General features: G+C 43.4%; 1 protein-coding gene across 2 annotated transcripts; it reads left to right on the top strand.

Moving 5' to 3' along the window:
* The first annotated feature begins 3,689 nt into the window (after positions 1-3,689).
* On the top strand, positions 3,690-23,478 carry ranbp9 (RAN binding protein 9). 2 transcript variants are annotated; one of them, XM_046407969.1, is made up of 14 exons: positions 3,690-4,346; positions 8,719-8,830; positions 10,818-10,870; positions 12,911-13,078; positions 13,610-13,632; positions 16,895-17,079; positions 18,000-18,112; positions 18,767-18,875; positions 19,286-19,440; positions 20,021-20,174; positions 21,028-21,146; positions 21,342-21,493; positions 21,822-21,933; positions 22,216-23,478. In XM_046407969.1, the coding sequence occupies exons 1-14, from the start codon at positions 4,130-4,132 to the stop codon at positions 22,344-22,346; spliced, it is 1,803 nt and encodes a 600-aa protein (XP_046263925.1). In that variant the 5' UTR covers positions 3,690-4,129; the 3' UTR covers positions 22,347-23,478. The 2 variants fall into 2 exon arrangements, with proteins under 2 accessions (XP_046263925.1, XP_046263924.1); XM_046407968.1 differs by having other exon boundaries at positions 3,691-4,346; positions 21,025-21,146.
* The last annotated feature ends 434 nt before the right edge of the window (positions 23,479-23,912 follow it).

Below are 23,912 nucleotides of genomic sequence, written 5' to 3'. Positions count from 1 at the left end.
ATTTGTGTCATCCTGGTAGTTTTTGAATGTTTTTTAACTGGGTTCTTCTTTATTCTCAGAAAACAAAAACTGTGTTTTTCCTGTTGATGCCAGGCAGAGGAAATGTATATTCACTGAGGGACCCACGTTCAACCCCTGGCAGCCAGAAGCTTTGTCAAGCACAGTTTAGTTTGTGAGGGTGGGATGCTGGTGAAGGATCACACCTTTGTAGATTCCTACTTGATGCTCTTGTTGCTTCTGTGGGGGGAAAAGGAAAGAAGAATAATTTTGAAAAGCAGGAAAAATTACTTTGAGATGACTGAATGCTGTCAGAGGCTTTGCACTGTTGACTGTGGGACTGTTGAAGTAGATCAGCCTTCACTACAGCGTGTCTGATTCTCTGTGGTGATCCCCAGCATGAACCACCAGAGGGTGCTGTGACAGCTCTCCTCCTCCTGTACTTGATGTCCTGCACCGACAGTGAACATCCAGAGCCTCATTCAGTTTGTCGGGGTTTGTGCCAAATGACCAGAAAAGGTCTGATGGCAGAGACTGACTGATGACTGATGATGCTCCTGTGATTCAGCAGATTCTCTGTCAAACAAAACAGAAACCTCACTTTAAAAATCTCGAACTGTTGAGTCAAAAGATGATGCAAAGCCTGCAGGAGTGTTTGCACAAAGAATTTGAAAGTCAAATGAAACTGTCATGTTGTTATTATCATGACCAGATACTGTCTGAACTGTAGAGGTCAGGGCCACAAAAACCCTCTGTGGGGCCCGGGGCACAAAGAGCTGTGGGCCCCTGCCGACAGACCAGTTTGTCCCCCACTCTCTGTACAGTTGGTAAGTAGTTGTTACTTTGTGGAAACTCAACTAAGCACAAATTACTGTAGAAATGTGCACCACGTAAGTCCAATTGAAACTGTAATAATAAAAAGGCTTTAAAACAACATGTTGTGCATTAAAGATCCCCTGTGGAGTTTTCTTGGAAACAAACAGCAGTTATGTTTTAAAATGTCTGATTCTTTGAGGTTTAACAGAAGTGTCATAAATTATTTGTTAGGCTTTTTGATTCATGCATCTATGTAGCTACATTACATGTTAACACCAACATCTGTTGATCAGCACATCAGGAATGTGCTGCACATGTTGTTCACAGAAAAGCCAAGGACCCTGAACAAGGTCCACTGAATGGGCCCTCTGCAAATCTGCTTTATTCATTTCAATGCATGCGTCTCGTAGCCAGCATAAACACATTCAGAACGTCTTCACGACTATCAGCATCATCCTGGGCATCATCCCTGACCTCCTCAGGCTGGCCGGGGGCAGCTTTCTGAGCCCCTCTAAAGGGTTGCAAGATAAATCTGAAGGCTTGTGAGCTGGTTGATGTGTTGGGAAAGAAGACATTTCCAAGCTGGACTGCTTTTTGGTGAAATGTTGAGGGTCTTTTTCTCTAATTTCAAGCAAATAATTTTAGAGGTGAAATCACTCATCATCAGTGCAAGAGAGGTAACTTGTAGCCATCAAATTAATGTGGTGGATAAAAAAGGTTAAAAAAAATACAAAGTTGCAAAAAGTACGTCTCAAGTACTTAGGTTCTGGCTGTGGCTGTTGCAGTCCAGGACTTTAACCCGTACTGCAATGATATGAAGTTCTGGCTCATCGCTGTCATGATGCTATTAAACTCCACCCAACCAGTCATCCAAGCAGCATATAAAACAAACACTGAGGAGCTGTTCCCAGAACAGTTTGTCCCTGCTCTCCTGCTGCAGCACGTCTTGCTGATAATAAACAGCCCAGGCCTTCTATCGTTTGTTTTGCAGAGGACTCTGGATCTGAGCGAGTGCTTCCTACAGGGAGCATAACATCATTTCAGATTCCTTTTTATTGATGCAATGAACATTCCCACATGTTGGTGTGTGGGACATCCACAGGCTGCAAAACCTCCCGCCGGCCTTTCGTCTGCCTCCTCATACGTCAGATCAGAGCTACTGGAAACAAAAACAGCACAACAAATCATGATGGTTTAAAGAATGGTTTTTATTTTAGTTAATTCACTGGCAATCGTGAACAATAGATTACTGGAAACCATTTGAGAAATGAAGCTGCAGTGTATTAGATACTAGTTGTTAAAGTGTGTTATGGCAGGGTGCATCTGCCCCAAGGCCTTGGCCCCCGGAGGTCCCAAAGGCCTTAAATTCAGTGTGTGTTCATTAGTTTGGGGTAAGGAAGCACAAAATCAGATTTTTGCCAGAATTTTCCAAAGCGGATGCCAATACTGAAATATGCAGATATTTTCCCACTTTACTGCAGAATACATCAAGTCTGTGCTGTGGCGGAATTAAGACATTATTGCTCTTATTCTTCCCATAATGTCCCCCTGGCAGACGCAGACATACAGAGCCTTTCAAAATGCACACATTCACAAGGCAAAACAAGAAAACTATTTAAGGCAACGATTCTCAATGGCTGCACACGATTAAAGCAGCATCTAGTCGCCTGTCATATCAAGCTGATTCCAGCATTTCATTTTAAAGCCTTAATGAGCCAACAGATGACATGCTGATAATTTTCTCTGTTCCTAGTTTGGGGTAATTTGATCATTTGTAAGCAGCACAATGTCTGTTTAAAATATGTGCACTTTCTAAGTTAAAATCAGTGTACCATTTTTATTTCTGTTGAGACTATGCTGAAATATTGCATATTCTTGGACAAATATGTGTTTAAAGGTACAATTCGTAAGCTATGACTGGGATTTTAGTTTAAAACGTCAACAAAATGAACAGGCATTATCGACAGAATGTGAAGAAACAACAGCACTGACGTCAAGCCTAAGACCTCTATGTACGGTGCTGCAGAGATATAAGCTCATATTCTACGGCCTTTGAATTCAACAGATCTCAACCCAGTTAAACAGCTATGGGAGACTTTGTACTGACGTGTCGGACAGCAGTCCACAGCACTGTCATGAAAACACCAAATGAGGGAATAACTAGAATGATGTTTCACCCCTCCAGTCAGGTTCAGAAAGCTGTAGAGTCATGTAATCTTGTTATGGTGGCACAACACCTTCCTAAGACACTTTATGTTTGTTTTTCCTTTAAGATGTTGTCCATCTGTAGACAGGTGGACAGAGTATGTCATTAATTCCAAAGGACAATTGCAGTGTCAGCCTAACAAGGTTAGTAAGAAAAAAATACTATTGAAATGCTGATTTAAACAGCATACAATTACTAAATTAGAACTAAATTAAATGCAAGAAAAAAGAAAGAAAGAATGACCATATTCGACTCTAATATATACTCAATAATGATTATTCATTTTCACATCTTGTACATTACAGTGCAAGTCAAGTAGCTAATGCCATATACTGCAAAGAAAGCCGTTTTGTCCTTAGCTATAAAAATATAAAACAGTGTATAAATTTGCTCACGGTGAAATGTCTGATTTGTACAAATAAAGAATAAAGAGACAGGCCTATGATAGCATATTAAACACAATGTGCGCTGTGATGGTGACAGTGATAATGATGTAAGTAAATGAGAGGAGGTGATGAACAGAATATGATGAAGATGACTCAATGACTGTGTCTACCTTGTAAACCAACTGATGAGTTAGTAGTTCTTGTCCTGTTTTAACGTTCACTGTTCATTCTGTGTATTTATTTCACATTCCCATAGGAAGTGAGTGGGGCTGCCCTCAGCCAATCAGATTTGCGGATAGCTCTCCGACAACAAACAAAAGATCGAGGCTAGCTGAGCTCATTATACTTTGTCGATCCGTCTAGCCTAACGTTAGTTGTCACTTTGCTCTCAACAACGACCTTCTCCTCTGTATTTCAGCTACTTTCTTCTAATCTTGTGCGGCAGACAGTCTTCTTCTAGTGTCTCTATTTGTAGCTTTGTGTCCGCTAATGTCAACCTGAGCCATTTCAGCGATCGCTTTGCCTTTGCTGGCCAAGCTAAAAGCGTTAGCTAGGTTAGCTACTCGGCTAACCAGCTCTGGCTGCCTCTCAACGACAAGCGAAGCCAGTTAGCCTAGCCTGCTAGCTAGCTTTGCTAAACCTCCCTTAAAACTTGACACTGACTGACACAAGTGGCTCTGGCTTGTTGCTGACAAGCCAATTTACTGAAACTCGGGTCGTAGTCATGTCTGGACAGTCGTCGGGTTGTGGCTTTCTGATGTCGGTTGTTGTCCACGGAGACTCTGTTTTGAACGAGCAGGAAAAGGAGCTCAACCAGCGACTCCGACGGCTCTATCCAGCCGTTAATGAAAATGAGACTCCGCTTCCCCGCTCCTGGAGCCCGAAGGACAAGTTTAGCTACATCGGGCTCTCTCAGAACAATCTCCGTGTACACTATAAAGGTATGACACAAAGACAGACTCAAGTTTAGCACTTTATTGCCCAATGCTAACGCCAAGTTTGTTAACATTAGCTTAGCCTGCTGGTTAGCGGTTCAAAGCCAGCTGCCGTTGTGGCTAAAAACAAAGTAGGCTAAGCTAGGAGCTTCATCAACAACAAGGCAGAGGACATCTTGCAACCCGACCAGCTGGCGAGGTGTATTCACAGCCAAAATTGACCTACTAGCTTGTTAGCTTCCTTGCTTGCCTGTTAACCAGTTTGTCAGCTTTATGAGCTGTCACCATACTGCGTGCACCGCGGACAATCTGTCCAGTTATCATTTGAAATATAACATGTTACTTGTAAATGAAGAATCATCCTTAGACAAAGTACTTCTTAGAGTGGTTAGGCTCGATGTGAGTCACACATTCATACCGTTCAACGTGAGTCAAAATGGACATGGGCTAGACAGGCTAATATAGCATTATTGGGTAGTTAAATGACAGTGTCGAATATCATGATTAGTCTAACCTACTCAGACGAATTAATAGGCTTCCAGTGAAGTAGTTATTGATGACAGGATAGACGCTAGTAGTTTATTGCTGAGGGTTTAATATCAAGTGTCTTGTCTGACATTCAGATTGACTAGTTGCTCAGTAAAGCTACTCAAGAAGATTTTTGGTGCAGGCCTACAAGAAAAGGCTAGAGTAAAAAAAAAGGTGTAACTGTGCTTCCTGGGTGTGTTCTACTATTCTGGGTCTGACCGGCCCTCTACACACACACACACACACACACACACACACTCTTCCTTGTTACAGCTAGAATGTTCTCTCTGTTTAGAAAATTCACCTGAATGTCTTTTAGCAGGTGTGCAGCTGTTGTGCAACTTTAACATTCAGACAGTGCAAACTTTTACAGGGAGCTAAAGCACACCAGCACTTAAGAGTCACACTTCTTGAATGTTGTATTTCCACAGCAGTGCTTGAATGAAAATTTTAGGGCCTCTTTGATCAACTGTGCTTTTCTGTGCCAAATGATCTCATCACATGGGATGGATTCTGGATCATAAATAATAATAATAATAATAAGCTCATCTGTCGTCATCTCTATCAAACGTTAAGTGTTATCTACCTATATAAGAGGGTCTTCCATTAATTATTTGTGTAAATACGTAAAATAACTTGTTGAAATGGCAAGGAAATTCAATAATAGGATGATTGGTTGAATAATTTGCACCTGTTTTTAATAATCAGTCAGTTGCTTATTAAAAAAAATGACTGGTTCCAACTGCTTAAGTGCAAATATTTGCTTTTTGTCCTAGACTTGTGTAATATAATATTTATAATAATGGAGTGAACAGTTAATTGATGAACACTTCTGTGAATTAAATCACTGTGAATTAGTCAACATTTCCTACAAAACAGTTCTGTAAAGACAATAATCTGTGTCATTTCTGACAACATCAAAAGCATATAACTTATGAATATGTTACAACTTTATTTCCTACTTTTGGTCATAAAAGAAAAAAAGACAAATAAATAATTTTAAGTAATTGTAACCAGAGTATACTTTAAATTAAGCCCACTAACACACACACATCATCACATAATGACACTTAACAAAAGTCTAAAACTCAGCTTTAATAACTGAAAATGATTGTCTTTTGCCAGTCAGCATTATTAGCTTCATCCTGTGGCCTTTTACATTGTAAAAATTAGCCTAGCAGTGAGCAGGCTTGTTTTCTCTACCCATAGCTTAACCTATTACATTTATTTAGGGATGCTTAATATATATTGGCTTTGTAATGGGAACTATATATTATCAGCTATTGGTTCATAGTGAAATTGTAGTTGATAAATAGAGACAGGATAGGAAGACAACACAATTGTAATTTCACATTACCTGTTCTGCATGGTCTAACACGATAAATCTTTTGAAAGCTATGGAATATTAAATCATCCCTCTTTTCTCACTGGGTCTCAACCTGTCTTACTTCAAGGTGTGCTTAAACTACAGCTTGTGAACTTAGTTTTAAAATACAAAAATGTGACATTATCATTACCATGTCAGCCATCAGAAGCAGTTAATTATTGGTATTGGTTTTAAAAAAAACATATTGTGGATCTCTTCATGTTTTACTTGTACTTTAGTAAACGTCACTATATCTCCTGACAGAAACAGTAATTGAATTTCGACCTAACATTGTTGAAGCAGAGAAGTAATGAGACCAACAAAGATGAAAAGATGAAAGATGAAAGTGACATATTTTGTCATTGGAGGGAACTCACTCCAACGAAATTTGTTCTCTGCATTTAACCCACCCAAGTGACGTGCACACACACACAGCAAACCCGGGGCAGTGGGCGACCGCGTGCAGCGCCCGGGGAGCAGTGGGGGTTAGGTACCTTGCTCAAGGGTACCTCAGCCATGGACACCGGTACGGGGAAGTTGGCTGAATGCTGAGTGAGATTGTGTTTCCTGAGAATTTTATCTCGTAAACGCATTGTTTGCGTATGGCATGTGCTTTGTCTGTTGACCCATCTTTTCTCCAAAATCCAAAACATTTCTACGCTTCTGATTTATTCCTGAGAGGGGAGTGCATATCCTCGTTGTCTTTTTCTTGGCTGCTTGCCATCCTCTGCCTGGTGCTAGCACCGTTTAAATGTTTAGGAAGGACGTCTGCTGCGACGGAAACGGTGACTCCGATGCTGTGAGAATTTCAGAATAAAGCCGTATCTTGAAGATGATTTGTAGATCGATGTTTTCGTCTTGCATCAGTGGTTTTGGGTTGTTGGTTAAGGCAGAAATGGCAAAATTTTTCTAGTTGTACCTGCTCAACTGTGAGGATTTGCTGCTTTTTTGGTTTGTCTCTAAATTGAATCTTTAGGTTTTGGATTTCTGGTTGGTCATAATTGGAAATTTTAAGAAATCATCATTCACTCTTAGTTTATGTTTGTCTATATTTCAGATAGGATTTTTCTGACCATAATCTGTAGATTAAACAACAGTGAAAATAATCTGTACTTAGTTTTGATTCCAGCCTCTACATTTTCCGTGTGTCCTTTACCTGAATGGCCTCATCATCTGTCAACCATTTTGTCACAGGAGCAAATGTAAAATGGTGGAAAGTTTTATTTCTACTGATTTTAAAGGATTCCTAAACAAGAAGATCCAGATGACGCCAGATTTTTGGAATAGACTCTGATGGGATGATCACACCTTTAATGACACTGTTTGTATCAGCCATCACTCAAACATCAACAGTTTGCAAATATCTGTGTGATTTTTATTTCTGGGCCAACATTGCAGTTGAGATTTAAATTCTGACCATTTTTGTAGATTAAACTCATGTCTGTGTTGTGGTCTGTGTCGTATTAAAAAGGTCTGATTTGTATCTAGCACATCACAAACTTCTCTTGTTTGTGCAGGAAACAGTCAGATGCCGTTGCTTGTCGTTGACTTCCTCTCCAGGTTTTTTTTTTCCCCAAACTGTTTTCTGCACCTTCCAAGGAAACGTAGCATTAAGAAAAAAAAACAACTGATGGAGTTCCAGTTTAGCTAGAAGGGTTGTCAGTAGTATACTGGACATTGATCACTATTTCAAAGTAAGATTGTCCCACAAGGTGTTGCTAAGTAACATCTGACTGTGTAAACATGTCTGAACCATAATATTGCTGCTGACAGCTCCACACTGTAGCTGCTTGAGATAACTTTAGCTTTACAGACATTTAGAGCATTTAAGGTGATAATGTTATCCCACTGTCACATTTTGTGCTCAAGTTAATTGAGAAACAGCATGATGTTTTGGGATTGCTAAGCTAACTTTTTGTCTCCTTACAATGGTTTTGTTTTTTGTGTTTTTTAAATTATTATTGTTATTATTTTAAAGCTGGCCCTTCCCCCTACATCCCACCTCCCACCTCAGCTGGTCGCTGTGTACATGTGTCAGAATCATGGATGTAACTTTAATTATCCAACTGTTGATTAATTAACCTGTTTTGGAAAGCAGTTTTTTTATGGTATTGAGTCTCTGCAGAACAGCCCACCTTTTTCTGACGATGACTTTGACCTGATCTGCTCAGAGCAGTGCTCTTTCAGTTACGGGACACAACTGACATTATGTTGAATGTTTTGTTTGATCAAGTCAGCATGATTGTCAAGGTTGTGGGCCTATTCCTCTCCACTTCCTGTTAAAATCTACATACAGTCCTTCAGTGTGCCTTGAATCAAAATGGATGGTGACAGACAAAACCAAAATTGGTAGTCATCAGCCTACGTTGCTGTGGAAGAGTTTCTGTCTCTCTGCAGCATTTCTTTGTAAAGATGAATAGATCGAGTTGTCCATGACCAGTGACCACACTCTGTTGCCCTTGTGTCTGTTTCTGTTTCCTAAAGGTCATGGAAAAACCCCTAAAGATGCAGCGTCTGTCCGGGCCACCCATCCGATCCCAGCAGCCTGTGGGGTCTACTACTTCGAGGTGAAGATCATCAGCAAAGGCCGAGATGGGTAAGAACACAGAACAGCCAAACGTTCAGGAATACCACGATGCTTTTGGTGTCATTAGCAGCTTAGACGGTCTGTTTCTACAAGACTTTAGTCTAACACGTAGCACCTCAAAATACTAAGTATCTAAATAGCTAAACTCTTCTGATGTACTAAAAGTTTGCACAGTGGCTGTAATGTAAGCGTACAGTGTGCATATGACATGTTTTTTATCTTGACACTCGTATCATGTTGGTTTTGTTCTCTGGATGTTTCATTGAGCTTAATATTCTTATGGTTGAAATGACAAAATTAACTCAAAATGTTACATGCTAATGGTTAGCATATTAAAATGCTAACTGTAAGCTTCTTGGCTTGCTAATGCTAATGTTAGTGCTGAGCTGATAGAACAGTTGAGCTGTACACTAATGAAAACTGAGTGCACAGCCCTGTGAAGTTGGAATATTTTTAACACAAAACAAAATGGAGGGACAACAAGAAACTTTATCATCATGGGGGGCACTAGTGAGATTATTGAAGTTACTGACTTTACATGTTGGAAAACCTGTTCATGTTTTCAAAATGTAACTGAAACATGAATATGCTTAAAATCTTCTGAGGACTGGAGAACAATTTGTAGTCTTAAATTGAGACTTAAGTCATCTACAGGGCCTCATGTTTACAGTGTAAGAGCCACAGGTCACATGATTTCCCTGGCTGTTTGAAACCAATTGACCCTCCTTGATCCAAGAAGTCTGACTACTTTAATGACCCCCCCAAAATTCTACTCATTTAATTGGATTCTGTCATAGTGCAGCGCCTGTAATACTTGAAAATAGAAGTGCCAAATGATTTAACTCACTTTAAGTAAATTCTGAATTATTTTCAACCACACTTGCAGCTTTGCACCAGTGATTGCAGTGTGAGTTGGTCTGTCAGTTCAGCACTCCTGCCAGACAGCCACACATGTAGGAAATACGACTGGATGGATTTCCCTTTAATTTTTGGACACATATTCATGATCTCAGGGACATGAATCCTGATCAGTGTGCTGATCTCTTTGGCCTAGTATTTCAAAACCTTTAATCACACTTTGTAATTCCCAATTTTGCTATATTTTAGGGAGTTTGAGGCCAGAATAGCAGTACCAGGGTGCAAGGCAGGAAAGGAAGTGTGCTCCCTTTGAGGCTTATGTGGTATCAGCCAAAGAGACAGTACCGAATTGGGAAGTGCTTCAACTGTAGAGTGATGGTGGCTCAAGAGGAACATTTGCACTACTGGCACCATTGGTTAATAGTTTAGAATGGATATTGTTTTGTGTTGCTTTAATACACAATCATTCATTAAAAGAATGATTAAATATGTGCCATTTATCCTGTCCGTCTCTGCATCCACATTAAGTCCAGGCTGGATCCACATCTCCAGTGTGACCAGGATCATCCTGATTTTTAGCGTCAAAGCTGTCCAAATCTCTGCTAAGAGTTTCTTTGAAATGTCCAAAAACATGAAATACTCAGTATTTTGGGGAGCATCAAGATTTTACCTGGAGAATTTAGAACACCTGGCAGCTCACACTGCCCGCATGCTACAGCAAAGCAAAATTCTTCGTTGTCTTTGAGCGTGACCTTCTGTTTCGAATCAGAATACTTTGTTGATCCCTGTGGGGTTTCCTGGATCTGATTGAGAGGAGCACAGCTACTCACTGTGACAATATGCTCCTCACCTGCATTGTGTCAAGAATAAACAAGACTTAATGCTAACATAAGAAGCTAACTTTAGCACGATAAATGACTTTAACATGCTAACTGTAAGCACCACAGATGAAGAGGATGTAAGAGAAGCAAAATTGCCCCAGTGTTTTTCCTTTGAATGTTTACTGAGTAACCTCACAGGTTTTGCATTAATTGAAGATGTTGAGATGTTACTCGTCAAGGCACGATTGGCGGTTGGTTACTTATTTAAGAGTCTTTTTTTACATGTCTAACTAAACTGTCATGTGTCTGCTCCACAGGTACATGGGCATCGGCCTCTCAGCTCAGGGTGTAAACATGAACAGACTCCCTGGTAAGATGACACTTGAGTGTTCAGTGCTACTGCCTTTGGGTGTGGTGAGAAGAGTTTGTCTGTTAGCGTGTCTGCAGGAGTTTATACCCAACAGTATTTGTGTGGGTGTCATTTTGTCTGCTACAGACTGGCCTTGGATGCACCGAGTGTAGGTGTGACTGTGAGAGCTTATTTAAAGGTTTATCTGTCAGTTTTCCAATTGCATGTTTGCATGGATCGGTTTCTTCATACCTTCCTGACATTTCACCGAGGTCATATGACGTATTTGTGTTTAAAAAAAAACAAAACATAAAAGCTGCTGGTGCCATAAGCCATTGAAGTGTGATTGACACTGTGTAGCCTACAGTGCTGTTTATCTAATATACAGTTAGCCTGCTTAGACATGTCTTGCTCGGCTGAACAGGGATGATGTGCAGGCGGTGGTGGTAAACTAGCAGCTGAATGAAATCATGTTGTATCCCAAACTTTCTTGAGGCAAATAGGACCCACAGTTTCATCCGTGTTGCTGTCTCAGCATCTTGTCGTCAGTTTCATAGAAAGAGGAGTGTACGTATTGAACATTATACCTTTGGGATGTTTTATTAAAAATAAACCCCTGATATTACGTAACGCCTCGATTCTACACATGTATGATGAGCAGGAAGAGGCCAGGAAAATGAATGTGGTTGTTCCATTCAGTGAGTCAGGTGTTCCCTCTCCTACCACGTGATAGAGATACACTGAGAAGAAGTTTTTAGTGCTTAAATAAACAGATTTATATAAATATGGTCCAAGTTTCTTGTGTCACCCACTTGTGAGTGTATGACAAGGCATGACACAGTGCTATTGAGACAGCGTTGGTAGGTGTGAAGGTTATCAGGCCTCACAGGAGCCTCAGCACCCGTTCACCAGTTAGAAAACTGGACCCGCCCAGCAGCTCAACCCTCTTCCTGCAAAGATAACAGGAGGCCCCGAGCAAACTGCAGAGTCCCAGCCGATGGATATATGCTAATGAAAATTCACTAATTATCAAGGATCTGATGCCAAACTGCTTCAGAGTTGAGTGCTCTCTTCCAGCAGTGAATGTGGCAATGGCAAGATTAGCTCAGCAGTAACTCACAGGATCCTGCCACTTGGTTTCTAACATTGAAACAGCCCTGAGGCCGTGCTGCTTCCTCCTCTGGCCCCAGAGATATAAGGCTCAAACAGACACACTCAGCACAAACATGTGAAAGTGCTTATGTGCTCGGTTCTCTTGAAATGTTTGTTCTGACCGCGTTGGAGCTTTTAATCTCCAAATTTCAAAAGTTGTTAGTATATAAATAGGTGTCAAGGACTAATGCAGGACTTGGACACTCTTTTTTTCAAATTCATGGCTTTGTTTAACATTAAAAAAAATTGAAATAGTTCATAGAAGTGGTCACAACAGGTGATATTTACTCAGGTTAATTAATGAGTACAAACAAAGATGGCCTGTAAGTGGGGAAATGAAGGCCAAAAAAAGCTAAAAGTCTCTAAATTCAGTGCTTCCTGCTCTGTGGAAATGCTGCCTTGTGTCTTACTGGAGTCACAGGGAACACATCTGTCCCAGTGATTTGAAAAGACTGACTCATTTAGTCCAAGGTTGTGTCCTGCTGCAGTCCTTGAACATGACGTTGAACCCCTGCAGGTGTCCAAGCCCTCATGTGTGACATGTCCTTGTCCAGGTCTCGGTTAACAACACACGGCAGTATTTACTGAAGCTTTGGAATAATGATACTGGATAATGATTTTGTCAAGCATTAAAAACCAAAGCCTGGTTAGCTGACTATGCGGTTTGTCTGCACTGTATCATGTTTTCCTTAAAAGTATGGTTAAATTTAATTGTGCAATTGAATTACATTTTGGTTGATGTTTTTTATTGCTCAGCCATGATTTTTGACAGGGACAAGTTGTGTCCATGTTGCTGTCTTACCTTTGACTCTGTGTGTTTAAAATGTGTAAGAGTGAACCATCTGTTGCGTTACTGCATCTTTTCACTGCCTGCACGGTGCCCTCACTCTGACACCTCACATCCCTCAGGTTGGGACAAGCACTCATACGGTTACCACGGAGACGACGGCCACTCCTTCTGCTCGTCTGGCACCGGGCAGCCCTACGGACCCACGTTCACAACAGGCGACGTGATTGGCTGCTGCGTCAACCTCATCAACAACACCTGCTTCTACACAAAGAATGGCCACAGCCTAGGTAAGCTTCTCAGTACAAAACTATGCTCCTGACCTGATGTATGGGTATTAACCTGTGGAACAGTATTGTCAGTGAGCAGTAATGATGTATTAGTATGTAGTACTTTGGCATTAAGCAACTTCTGTGTGTCTGAATGGGGAAATGAAGTTGGCACAGGAAATCAGAGGAGGTGTTTACATGGATTGTGGAAATCTGGCTACTGGTTTGTCCTCAGATTTCCTCCCCGCTGACCTCAGCTGAAGGCTCAGTGAGAAACTAACTGAGCCTTCAGCTGAGTTTCTCAGCTTAAACTGAGAAAGTTTAAACTTTTATGTAATGTATCGTAGCTTAAGTATGACATGAGACTGAATTATTTTGAATACAAACATGCACTGCTCAGAGTCGCGGCCTTTCCTTTTGCTCCTCTGAACTGCTTTAACTCAGCCTTTCTCCTTGCACCTGCTGCTGTGTGGTTTGCTGACTGTAGCCTGGTGTTGTGTGGTGAAATACAAGTGACTCCCTCGTGCTGACACTTTCTCTCTTCCTATGCAGGTATTGCCTTCACAGACCTACCAGTAAGTACTCACATTTTGCTCACTCCTGTGTTGTTTCCATGATTAATCAGAACTGTATGACAAGAGGCTATTTATAGAAGTGAGATGTTTGATTCAGACTGGCCACTGCAGTCAGACTGTTTACACTCTGTAAAAGGGATTGGAGCCTGGAAAACCCGAGTGCTTCAGATGTTGACTGCGCATGTGAGGAGAAACAAGTTCAAACACATTTCGCCTTGTCACACCTGAAACTGATGCATTCTGAAATGTTATAATGGGTTAAATCATATAATTTGAGGTGTTGTTGTTCAGTCTGCGTTTTGGTTGAACCTAATCTTTTTGAGTCACTTTTGTACTTTTAATGTTTTTACTGTTAATGTTTAATGATTTCTCTCCTTTTTTGTTACCTTTATCAGGCTTTATCCATATTTTCATTTTGAAGTTAGCTTTTAAATCAAACTTCTATCATTTTAATCTGATTTCATCTTTATGCATAACTAATGAAGCGTACTTTACGCTTTATGCGTACTTTTTTAGGCACAGTTGTCGGCTGTGCGGTTGTACGTTTTTGCCCGACAGCACGCCGTTCGATCTTTCTAATGTTAGAGATGTGCCGTGGCTCAGAAAGGGTTGGGAAACACTGCTTTATTTTATGGCTGTCACAGGCCTGACGCAGTGTTTCGTTTTTTCTTTTTAATCTGAGTGATAAATGAACAGAAAATATAGAAACCATCTTTTGGAAAAATTTGTTTGATGTGTACTTTGAGCTTTTAGTTTGGTATGTCCCATCTGCCTACACAGGGGGGAGGGGCTTATGAGCTGTACTGCAGCCAGCCACCAGGGGGCGATGCATATGCTTTGGTTTCACTTTTTGGGAGCTCTCGTGTCGTCCATCTTTGTATACGGTAAATGACTCGGACAGACAGCGCTGCTGCTGCCAGCCCAGTCTTTGTACATCGAGTTTGATAAGGATCAGATGTGATCATGAGATTTTTGTTCTGAGAGACAAAGACTGACAGACAGGATGCTGTCTTTTGTGACCTAATTCTGTAGATGCAGTCATTGAAACTGTAGTGAATATGACTTTGAATAGATCGTTGGACCGTGCACTTGACACAAAACAGGACGCGTCAGTCATGTGTCCCGTGTGGTCGCTGTAACCTGTCAACATGGACCTGTTAACTCTGTCCTGTATGGAAGGTTTTGATATGTTGGTGTCATTGATTGCTTTTGCTGCCCCCAAATGGTGAAAGAATTTGTTATCACTATTTTTAAACATCACTTGAGCTGCTGTGTGTGTGTGTGTGTGTGTGTGTGTGTGTGTGTGTGAACAAAACGCCTCTTGTTGCGGCTCCCCGTCAGGCGAGTCTCGCTCCCGCCGGCTCCCATGCTTCACTATGTGAACGACTCCCACACCAAACGGACATTAACTCGAATGGGATTCATGCGTGCATTAACCACACCGAGCTGTGAGGGAGCCACTTGTTTCAGCCTCTTTATTCCTCCCTTCTCGCTCGGTGGCAAATGAAATCGGGGCCGGCTGTTTTCGTGGGAGAAGAAAATAAGAGTCTTAGCTGCAACAATAATCCATTGAGCAGCGAAACAGGCTTGGCTGCCAGCCAGGCATTCATGTTCCTCCAGAGTTGTGCAGTGAAGTGCGTCACCTCGGCACATCTGACCTTTGTGGTTATTGGACCATGACGGAGGCAGCTCTAAGATGCACATACACACACACACACACACACCTTGTGTACTACTGTTTTTGTGGGGACTTTGATCAACTACATTTGTTCTCCAACCCTTAACTGCTCCTAACTCTAATGTAAACTGGTTCGCTCACCCTGAAGTATCACTGACCTTCACTCTTGGACTAGACCTTGATTCATTTCTTTCTTTCTCTGTGCTGTTGAATGTCTTGAACTGTCTCTCACATGATGGTGGTGATTGCCTCTTGTCTGTCACCAGCTCCTCTGATCAAGTCAAGGCTGTGATTAAAAATGGAGGAACAGAGTGCCCAGTCGCACCTCCTCACCTCGTATTTTAGTTTATCTCCTCATCCTGTCGTCACAGATTTTATCAGGGACTTAAAAACAACAACACTTCCTGGGAAGAAGGAATTGATGTGCTTAACCTTTAGGCAGTGGCATGCAACATGTCAACAACTTGCACAGAAAACCCTTAAACACGCCACATCCCGGATTTCACAGTTTCCTGTTTGGTGTGTGGTTGTCTGCGTGTCCGTCAGAACACGTTTGTAGTATTCAGATCTTCATGATTCCATGCTAGTGCTGTCAGTCTTCCTGTTTAATCCCATTAACATTTCATATTCAAATGGTGTTTGAATTACGTTGGTACTACCGAACATGAATTTACGTAAAACGGATCTGTGCCAAACTTCTGTACCTCAGTGACATTAGCTGAGCATTTTTACTAGCGTAAGCAACACGCTGCTTCCGATTCTGTCTGAAACTCCTTTACCAACATGACATTTATTGCACTGAAACAGTTTGTTAGATTTTTAGTTGTCCAAACCAGCAATACATGAATTGCATCCTATTTAAGGGGAAGTGTTTCAGTATGCTCGCACTGTGGTGACAGCAATGTGACAGAAAGCTGGTGCGTCTTCCTCTTTGTCTAAAGTAGATTAGAATTTACTGATCCTTTTGACAATTTTTTATTTTGTCCAGTACTGTGCTGATATTCCATCCGTTCCTTCATTTGTCCAGGCTGAGTGTTTGAGCAGCTTCCTCCTTTGAAGCAATGCTGGTGTTACAACATATTTAAAGACCAAAACCAACACTGACTTCATGCTGTGAACAAGTATTGTCTGTGTATCCAAAGCCTCATTTATCTTCTTCCTCTGTGCCACAGAGCTCCATTGTTGTCCAGAAACTATAAAAACACATCAATGAGGCACATGGTGGCACAGGGTGACATGTTCTTTTTATTAATATGAAAGTCATATAATCGCTCTGCCATCTGTTGCTAAGAACAAACCGGTCCATTGATCAGCGTTATAGATGTATTGGGGTCAATCTGGGCCACACAAGTCTTGCTGCTCTTTTGAATCCCGTCGACCTGCTACTGCAGTTTTATTGCAGAATCAGTTAGTAAATCCAGTTTTAAGGTTTAATTGTAGACAAGCTTATTTCCTGAGATTTTCTGTTTTCCTGTTTTTCCTCTCATTGTTTCCTGTTTTGATTTATTGTCCAGATTACATTCCCGAACTTCCTTTGCTCTATCATCCTAATTCTTTACTCTGTAATCTGTCTGTCTGCCGCAGCCTAATTTGTACCCGACCGTGGGCCTGCAGACTCCAGGGGAGGTGGTGGATGCGAACTTCGGCCAGCACCCCTTCGTGTTCGACATTGAGGACTACATGCGTGAGTGGAGGACAAAGATCCAGGCTCAGATTGACCGCTTCCCCATCGGAGAGCGCGAGGGCGAGTGGCAGTCCATGATCCAGAAGTAAGACACAAACGCTTCCAGCAGCTAGTCTTGACTCAGTTTTATCCTTCTGATGAAGATGCTCAGACTGGGCTAATGGAAGGTTGTGGGTTTACTCTGCATAGTTCATTATGTGTTTTTGGCTGCACTATTGGCATGTGTAAGTTGAAGCCGAGCAGTGAGAGTATTAGAAGTAGTGGACGCTGTGGGTGACGGGACGAGGATCAAGGCCCATATGGACCGGCCCTCCGTGGGAGAGCAGCAGCTGTGATCCAGAAGTTAAAGCTGTGGGACTCGGTTTCTCTTCGTGCCATGCACTGATGGGATTAGCTCTCTGTTGCTATGATTACTTGTCCTGAATGGGTTTAATCTCCATTTGATGTGGATTGAGGTTGAGGGTGGGGTGGAGTGGAGGGCGCCATTGCCTTTATCCAGGGAAAGTCGCCTCACGGCCTGGGATTGAAAACAGGACGTTTTTAAGCTTACGTCAGATTGGTGGATGGGAAGAGTTGATGTCTTTCTAGAGCAACACGAACAGGACGGCAAGCCGGCAAGAGCGACGGCCTCTGATCACAAACCTCCCTCATCACGGGAGCTGAACGGCAGACCTGACTGTGTGCTAATCAACAGTCAAGAAGCAGATTCACCCTTAAAACACTAATGCATTGTGGGAGCCTGTCATGTCAGTACTGACTGATCCAGCTAGTTTCCCATTAATACCAGTTGGATGTTTTTATGACAAAATTATTTCTCCGTCATAAATAAGATGTTCCTACCAGCTCCGTATCGTTACTTCACGTGAATAAACGGTGTTAATCTGTGGTCTGCGCACAGAGCCCCTCTGCTCATTGGCTCGCTGCAGTGCTGTAGTTGGAACTACCAGTTGTACTTTTGGCAGACAGCAGCCACTGAGTGTGTTTGCTTTCATTTGTCTCATTCAGGATGGTGGCCTCCTACCTGGTGCATCACAGCTATTGTGCCACAGCTGAAGCCTTCGCCAAATCCACAGACCAGGCCGTGCACGAGGAGCTGGCCTCCATCAAAAACCGACAGAGTGAGTCCGTCTGTGTTGACATGTTTCTACATGGTGTTGATACCGGCTTACACATGGGAACCGGGAGTTTTCTCAGCATTTAGTGGGTTGTACATGTTCTCAGTTTTCAGTTGGGGGTTTACCTTTTGTCAAAGTCTGTCACAGCTGTGTAAAATCAGGCGTCACTTCCAGCTCTCTGACAAGGCATCAGCACATTTTAACCTGACTGAGTTCAGTTTGTCAGCTCTGGGCTGCTGTAACGTCCTGGTGGACTCTGTGGAAGAGCACCCGCTGCCTTTTGTAGATACTAAAGGCTCATTCTAAGGTAGTGAAAACACGATGTTTCTTAGTTTTGGGTGATTAGCTTCTTTTCTTTCCTGCATCCTCTTTGGAGCTGAGGCGGCTCACCTGTCAGACACTTTACAGGTAGAAGCTTACAGGTAGGAGTCAGCGTGGGTGTAAATTGTCATGATAAAGAAGATCCATGTGCCAACTGAGCTAATGTGATTATTCATTCCTTCATTACGAGATTTGACTTATTCTACGAGAGTGCAGTGTCCAGAAAGTCAAATGCTGTATTCCAGATTTTAACTGCAAAGTTACTCATCTTTTTATAAAAAATTCTTTTAAATTTAACACAATAGACATTTTGCGTTTAATTGTAATGGCTTGCAGAGATCCAGAAGCTGGTGTTGTCAGGTCGAATGGGCGAGGCCATCGAGACCACCCAGCAGCTGTACCCCAACCTCCTGGAGAGGAACCCAGACCTTCTCTTCATGCTCAAGTAAGACCAGCACTGTGTTATGTTGTTGTATTTTTGTTGTTGTTTTTTGTTGTTTTTTTTTTTTTACAGAAGGCCTCAGGGCTGCAAGTCAACATTTTTTATGTTGAAACAAGCTGGATTTTATCTCAGGATCTTTTGGTTTAATGGGAGAAAATTGTTGAAAACCAGTTTGATCTTATCATTGTTTTATGTTTTCCTGTAAATGGACTCGCTCTGTTTCATGTCCATGGCCTCATGTTTGATAATACTATTAATTCAATTATTTTTCTTTGTTGTTTCTTTCATCTGCTTTTCTCCTTCTGTCATGCTCTTCTTGTCCTTGCTTGGGATTGTCTGGATTTATTTCCTCTTTCCTTCCTTCTCCTTCCTTGCATGCTCTTCCCTTCCTTCCCGTCTCCCCGTGTCCTCAGGGTGAGACAGTTCATAGAGATGGTGAATGGGACGGACAGTGAGGTGAGGTGTCTGGGAGGTCGCAGCCCAAAGTCTCAGGACAGCTACCCCGGCTCCCCCCGGCCCTTCAGCAGCCCCAGCCACAAAGCCAGCAGCTCCCAGCCCTACCTCCCAGGTACGGTCCAGCTGTGCTCTGTGCATTCACATCTGGATGCTAGAACATGCCTTTTTATAGCCTGGTGTCTGCTCTGCACGGTGGGCTTGGTGTGATCCCATGCAGCTTTGAAGTTTGTTCAAACAGAAACTCAGACGGCATGTGGGGCGACAGCTGAACACCTTCATGTTACCGGCACAGATCGGATCCTCATTGCAAGTCGAGCCATAAATGCAGCATGTGGCAGCGTTTAAATGTCTTCAGTGACCAGTCGCACACACGCCTGTATTTTATGATCTCTGTCATTGTAGATGTTTTGGTACGGTTTAGTAATCGTGTTGAACCATAAATAAACACAGTAATCGTAGTCCTCTCTTTTTGAGGTGAGGCATCAGATGACACAGTTTGAGCTCAGAATTCATTTCTCAGCTGCGGCCTCTGAGTAGGAAGGAGCAGGAAACACCTGAAATGTTCACTTTCAGGGGGGCTCATCAGCACTGAGTTTACTCTCTGGTGAATCCTGTGTTAAAAGTGTAAAAGGTCCCTGTCTCTCTCTCTCTCTCTCTCTCTCTCTCTCTCTCTCTCTCTGCTGTTGTTTCAGGGTTCGACAGCAACTGCTGTAACGGTGTGACATCTAATAAGAGCCACAGCTCCTCCCCTCACAGTCACAAGCCCTGCCCCCCCAGCTCAGGCTCCACCCTCCCAGCGTCGGACATTAGCCTGAACGGGAGCCGCAGCCAACAGCCCATAACCAGGTAGGCACACACGGCCTTTTGTTTGCTTAGGAAGCTAAATTCATGTTTGGGGTCTGGCTGTGTGGTCCTAAAAACTAGCTGTGATATCAGCAAGAATTCCTCATCTTTATTATTTCTCTGCTGATGTTTTGATTTACATGAACTCCTGGCTTAACGGCAGCTGAAAATCTTGTTTTTGCTGACCTCCAGTGGTTGAGCATCTCCACCTTGGGTCAGTACAAAGTTGGGTGTGGTTTCAGCTGGAGCAGATGCAGGCCTCCAACACTGACATCCACCAACATCTGTCCTTTGACCTCACTGTGAGCCAGCATTCATGTGCGGGTCACATGACTCTGCTGGTCTCACGGCTATTTGTCAGTTTTGCATCTCGAGCATCATTCAGCCGGCTTTGAGTTTGACAGACTGAAGTAAATGCAACCACGGTCACCTTGTCTCATGGCATCCGATCAGTACTGCACATGTGCAGCTCAGCAAAGATGGGAAGGAGGCGAGACGACTCACTCTGGATTTAAAAATGTTGTTCAGAATGTTGTTGATTCAGACTGGATGGTTTCCGATCTGCTTCTTTCTACTGTTTCCTGTTTTCTGGCTCCTTTGTGACACTGAATGTCTTTAGGAAAAAACCTCAGAAAGCTGCGGATACGTCCTAATGTCGGTGTAAAATATCTTGGATATCTTAATCACCAACTCAAAACCAAATTCTGTGTTGTTTAACGGTGCTGGAACTTGGGAATCAGCTGTTCTCAGGGTTTATCACGGACGTTTTGACCTCCAGCATGCTCTCTGGTAGTTTTTCCACACGAGCTCATTGTGCCACACGTCGTCTTTCTCGGCCCTTTTCTTCCCTCAGTAGCGATGTGGATATGGAGGTTGACCACTTCACCAACGGAGTGACAGAATCATCCTCCAATGGTTTCCTCAACGGCAGCTCCAAACACACCACAGAGCCTGACGACTGTGACGCAGACATGGGTGGGTAGACAGAGTGTGTGTGTGTGTGTGTGTGTCTCTGTCTCTAACATCACCGGAGAGCAACTCAAACTATTCTTGTAAGACGTATTGTGCTGTTGCTGTTGTTGCGAGTCGCTGGGGAAGCCCTCCAGCTGCTGCATGCCCAAGCTGTCTTTAACCAACGTTTTGCACGCCAAACCGGCTGTGGCTCTGCAGAGGTGGAGTCGGCTCAGTCCAAGAGGCAGCTGTGTGGCGGGAGCCAGGCGGCCATCGAGAGGATGATCCATTTCGGCAGGGAGCTCCAGAGCATGAGCGAACACCTCCGCCGCGAGTGTGGCAAGAACTCGGCCAACAAAAAGATGCTGAAGGTAACACTCAAAGCGCTAAGCTCACCTGGTCTGCGCTGTCACCTGCAGGCAGAGTTCATGTACAAGTCAGTCATGAAGCTGAACCCAAAATGTACATAACTCAGTCATAGGACTCTTAGCCGAACTTTGGAACTAATAAATGACTAAAGGAAGTTTTAAAGTACAAGTAATGTCAGCAGAGATTTAAAGCTGCATTTCTGACCACTAGGGGGCAGAAGAAAGCGTTTACAAGTTGACACACAAGAAGGAAGCCATCGTCTGTTGTTGACCAGACAGAATAGGACAGAATGCTGCGGTGTGATGTGTTGTTGTTTGTCTCGCGCTGCAGGATGCGTTCAGCCTGCTGGCCTACTCGGACCCCTGGAACAGCCCGGTGGGCTACCAGCTGGACGCCATTCAGAGAGAGCCTGTCTGCTCCACGCTCAACAGTGCAATATTAGGTGAGTCCGCTGTCCTCGCTGTGGCTGTGAAACACATCCAGATGGGACCGCATTAGTAGTTACCTTGAGGAGCTGGGGTTACAGTTGGCTTAAGTCACGTTCACATAATCAGCATCGGGAAGTGGAGAAACCAGACTCTGTCATTTAAAATGGCCAGTTTGAAACCCGGGTGCAAGTACAGAACCAAAAGACCACAACAAGCCACTCATCATCACTCCTGTTCTTTGTGTCCGCAGTCCTGACTCTGTTCTTGTGCCTCCTCTCCCTCCGTTTTCTCTGCAGAGACTCACAACCTGCCCAAGCAGCCCCCCCTGGCCCAGGCCGTGGGTCAGGCCGCCCAGTGCCTCGCCATCATGGCACGAACTGGCAGCGGCTCCTGCGCCTTCGCCTCTGTGGACGATTACCTGCACTAGCCCTGTACACACACACACACCTGAGGACCTGAGGACCTGTCCAGAAACGTCTCCTGCCACCTGCCATCAGTGTATTCATATTAGCTGAGGAGATGCTCCTCTGCACGAGAACAAGTCGTAGAAAGTAAACCACCTCACTCACTTCCTGTCCCGCTTTTACAGACTGGCTTGAACACCACCGAGGATCAGGAGTCGTTTCTGGGCACATCTTAGGGTCACATTTAAAACACGCAGAGAAACACACACACGCACACACACACCACCTCCCACCTCTCTTCCCATTGTCAATATGAAATGACGCCTCCACCTCGGTTGGCCACGTGAACCCCCACCTGCAGCCCTCTGGGGCTGCGTCCGCATCATTCTGACTGACAGCGGGGACGCCAGCCAAGAGCAGCCGAACTCGTGTGGACTCGCTGCAGGAACCCACCGCGCACACACACACCGGGGGCATCGAGCCGGGGCGGACAGACGAGAAACAAAAACTCTGGTCAAGTTATAAAAGGAAAAATAAGAAAAAAACAACAACATAAAAATAAAGCGGACGAGTGACCGCTGAGGCCGACCATCTTGTCGTGGTCCCTGTAAACCTGGCTTAAACGCACACACACAGATAACACGCAAACAAGCAGACACGGAGGCAGGCTGCTGCTGCTGCTGCTGCTGTGACCAGGAGTGCAGAGTCCACGTCCTCAGAGGCTTACCGAGGGCTCGAACTTGGGCCAGCGCGAGGCTTCATTAGGGACAGCCCCCCCCCCCGACCCCCCTGCACCGACTCCCCTCCCTCCACTCACTTCAGGACGTCGCAGATTCGTGCGACGCATGTGGACTCGGGACTTCGGGGAAGCCGGAGAGAACCTACAGTCGACCCAACGTTCCCTGTTTTTAATCTTTTTGTTTTGTTTTGTTTTTTCATGGGCGGAGTGGGGAGGGGTGGTTATCTGGCTCTTGTTTTGTTTTTAGTTTCTGCAGGTTTACAAGGTATGGTGCAGATGATGATGATGATTATTATTATTATTCTAATTATCATTATATTAATTATTGTTACTTGCATTCACAGTATATTTGTTGAGCGCCAGCAAGAGCAAATTCCACCAACTTATTATAATAAAGGTCCCGATTCCACTGATAACCCGTGACGAGCGTGTGTACATGTTAACGTTTATATATGAATTTAACAAAATGGAATTATATCAATAGAGTGAGTTATTTAGTTATCAAATGAAAGGAAATCATTGAAAAAAAAAACAGCAATCCTTTAATGTTTTGTACTGACACCAGCGACTCCTGAAGTGTGCTGGTTGTTCCTCGTCTGTACAAGTTTTTATGTTTCCGGGGTTCCTACGCAGGCGGAAAGCTGATTATATTTGACCACTTCCAGATCTTGGAGTCCTTAAACTGCAATTTACAACTTGAGTTTCACGTATTGTGGTACTTGCTGTGAAGTAATCTGTCTTTACTACACTGGCAGTAAATGGGAAAGACACTTCAAACGCTTCTGGCCAACTTGTGGGATTTCCGAAACCCTGCGTAGGAACCCTGTGATGAGCCCGTTTTTCTTTGTCG

Source organism: Scatophagus argus, chromosome 13 (assembly GCF_020382885.2).
Source record: "Scatophagus argus isolate fScaArg1 chromosome 13, fScaArg1.pri, whole genome shotgun sequence".
Taxonomy (NCBI): Eukaryota; Metazoa; Chordata; class Actinopteri; family Scatophagidae; genus Scatophagus; species Scatophagus argus.
The sequence above is the reverse complement of the archived record's forward strand: the minus strand, read 5'-3'. Positions and strand labels throughout refer to the sequence as shown.

Coding starts and splice junctions, on each gene's coding strand:
- ranbp9 (XM_046407968.1), top strand. CDS start 4,130: ATGTCTGGACAGTCGTCGGGTTGTGGCTTTCTGATGTCGGTTGTTGTC. Junction 8,831..10,817: donor ATCAGCAAAGGCCGAGATGG/GTAAGAACACAG, acceptor TCTGCTCCACAG/GTACATGGGCATCGGCCTCT. Junction 21,934..22,215: donor GCTCAACAGTGCAATATTAG/GTGAGTCCGCTG, acceptor TTTTCTCTGCAG/AGACTCACAACCTGCCCAAG.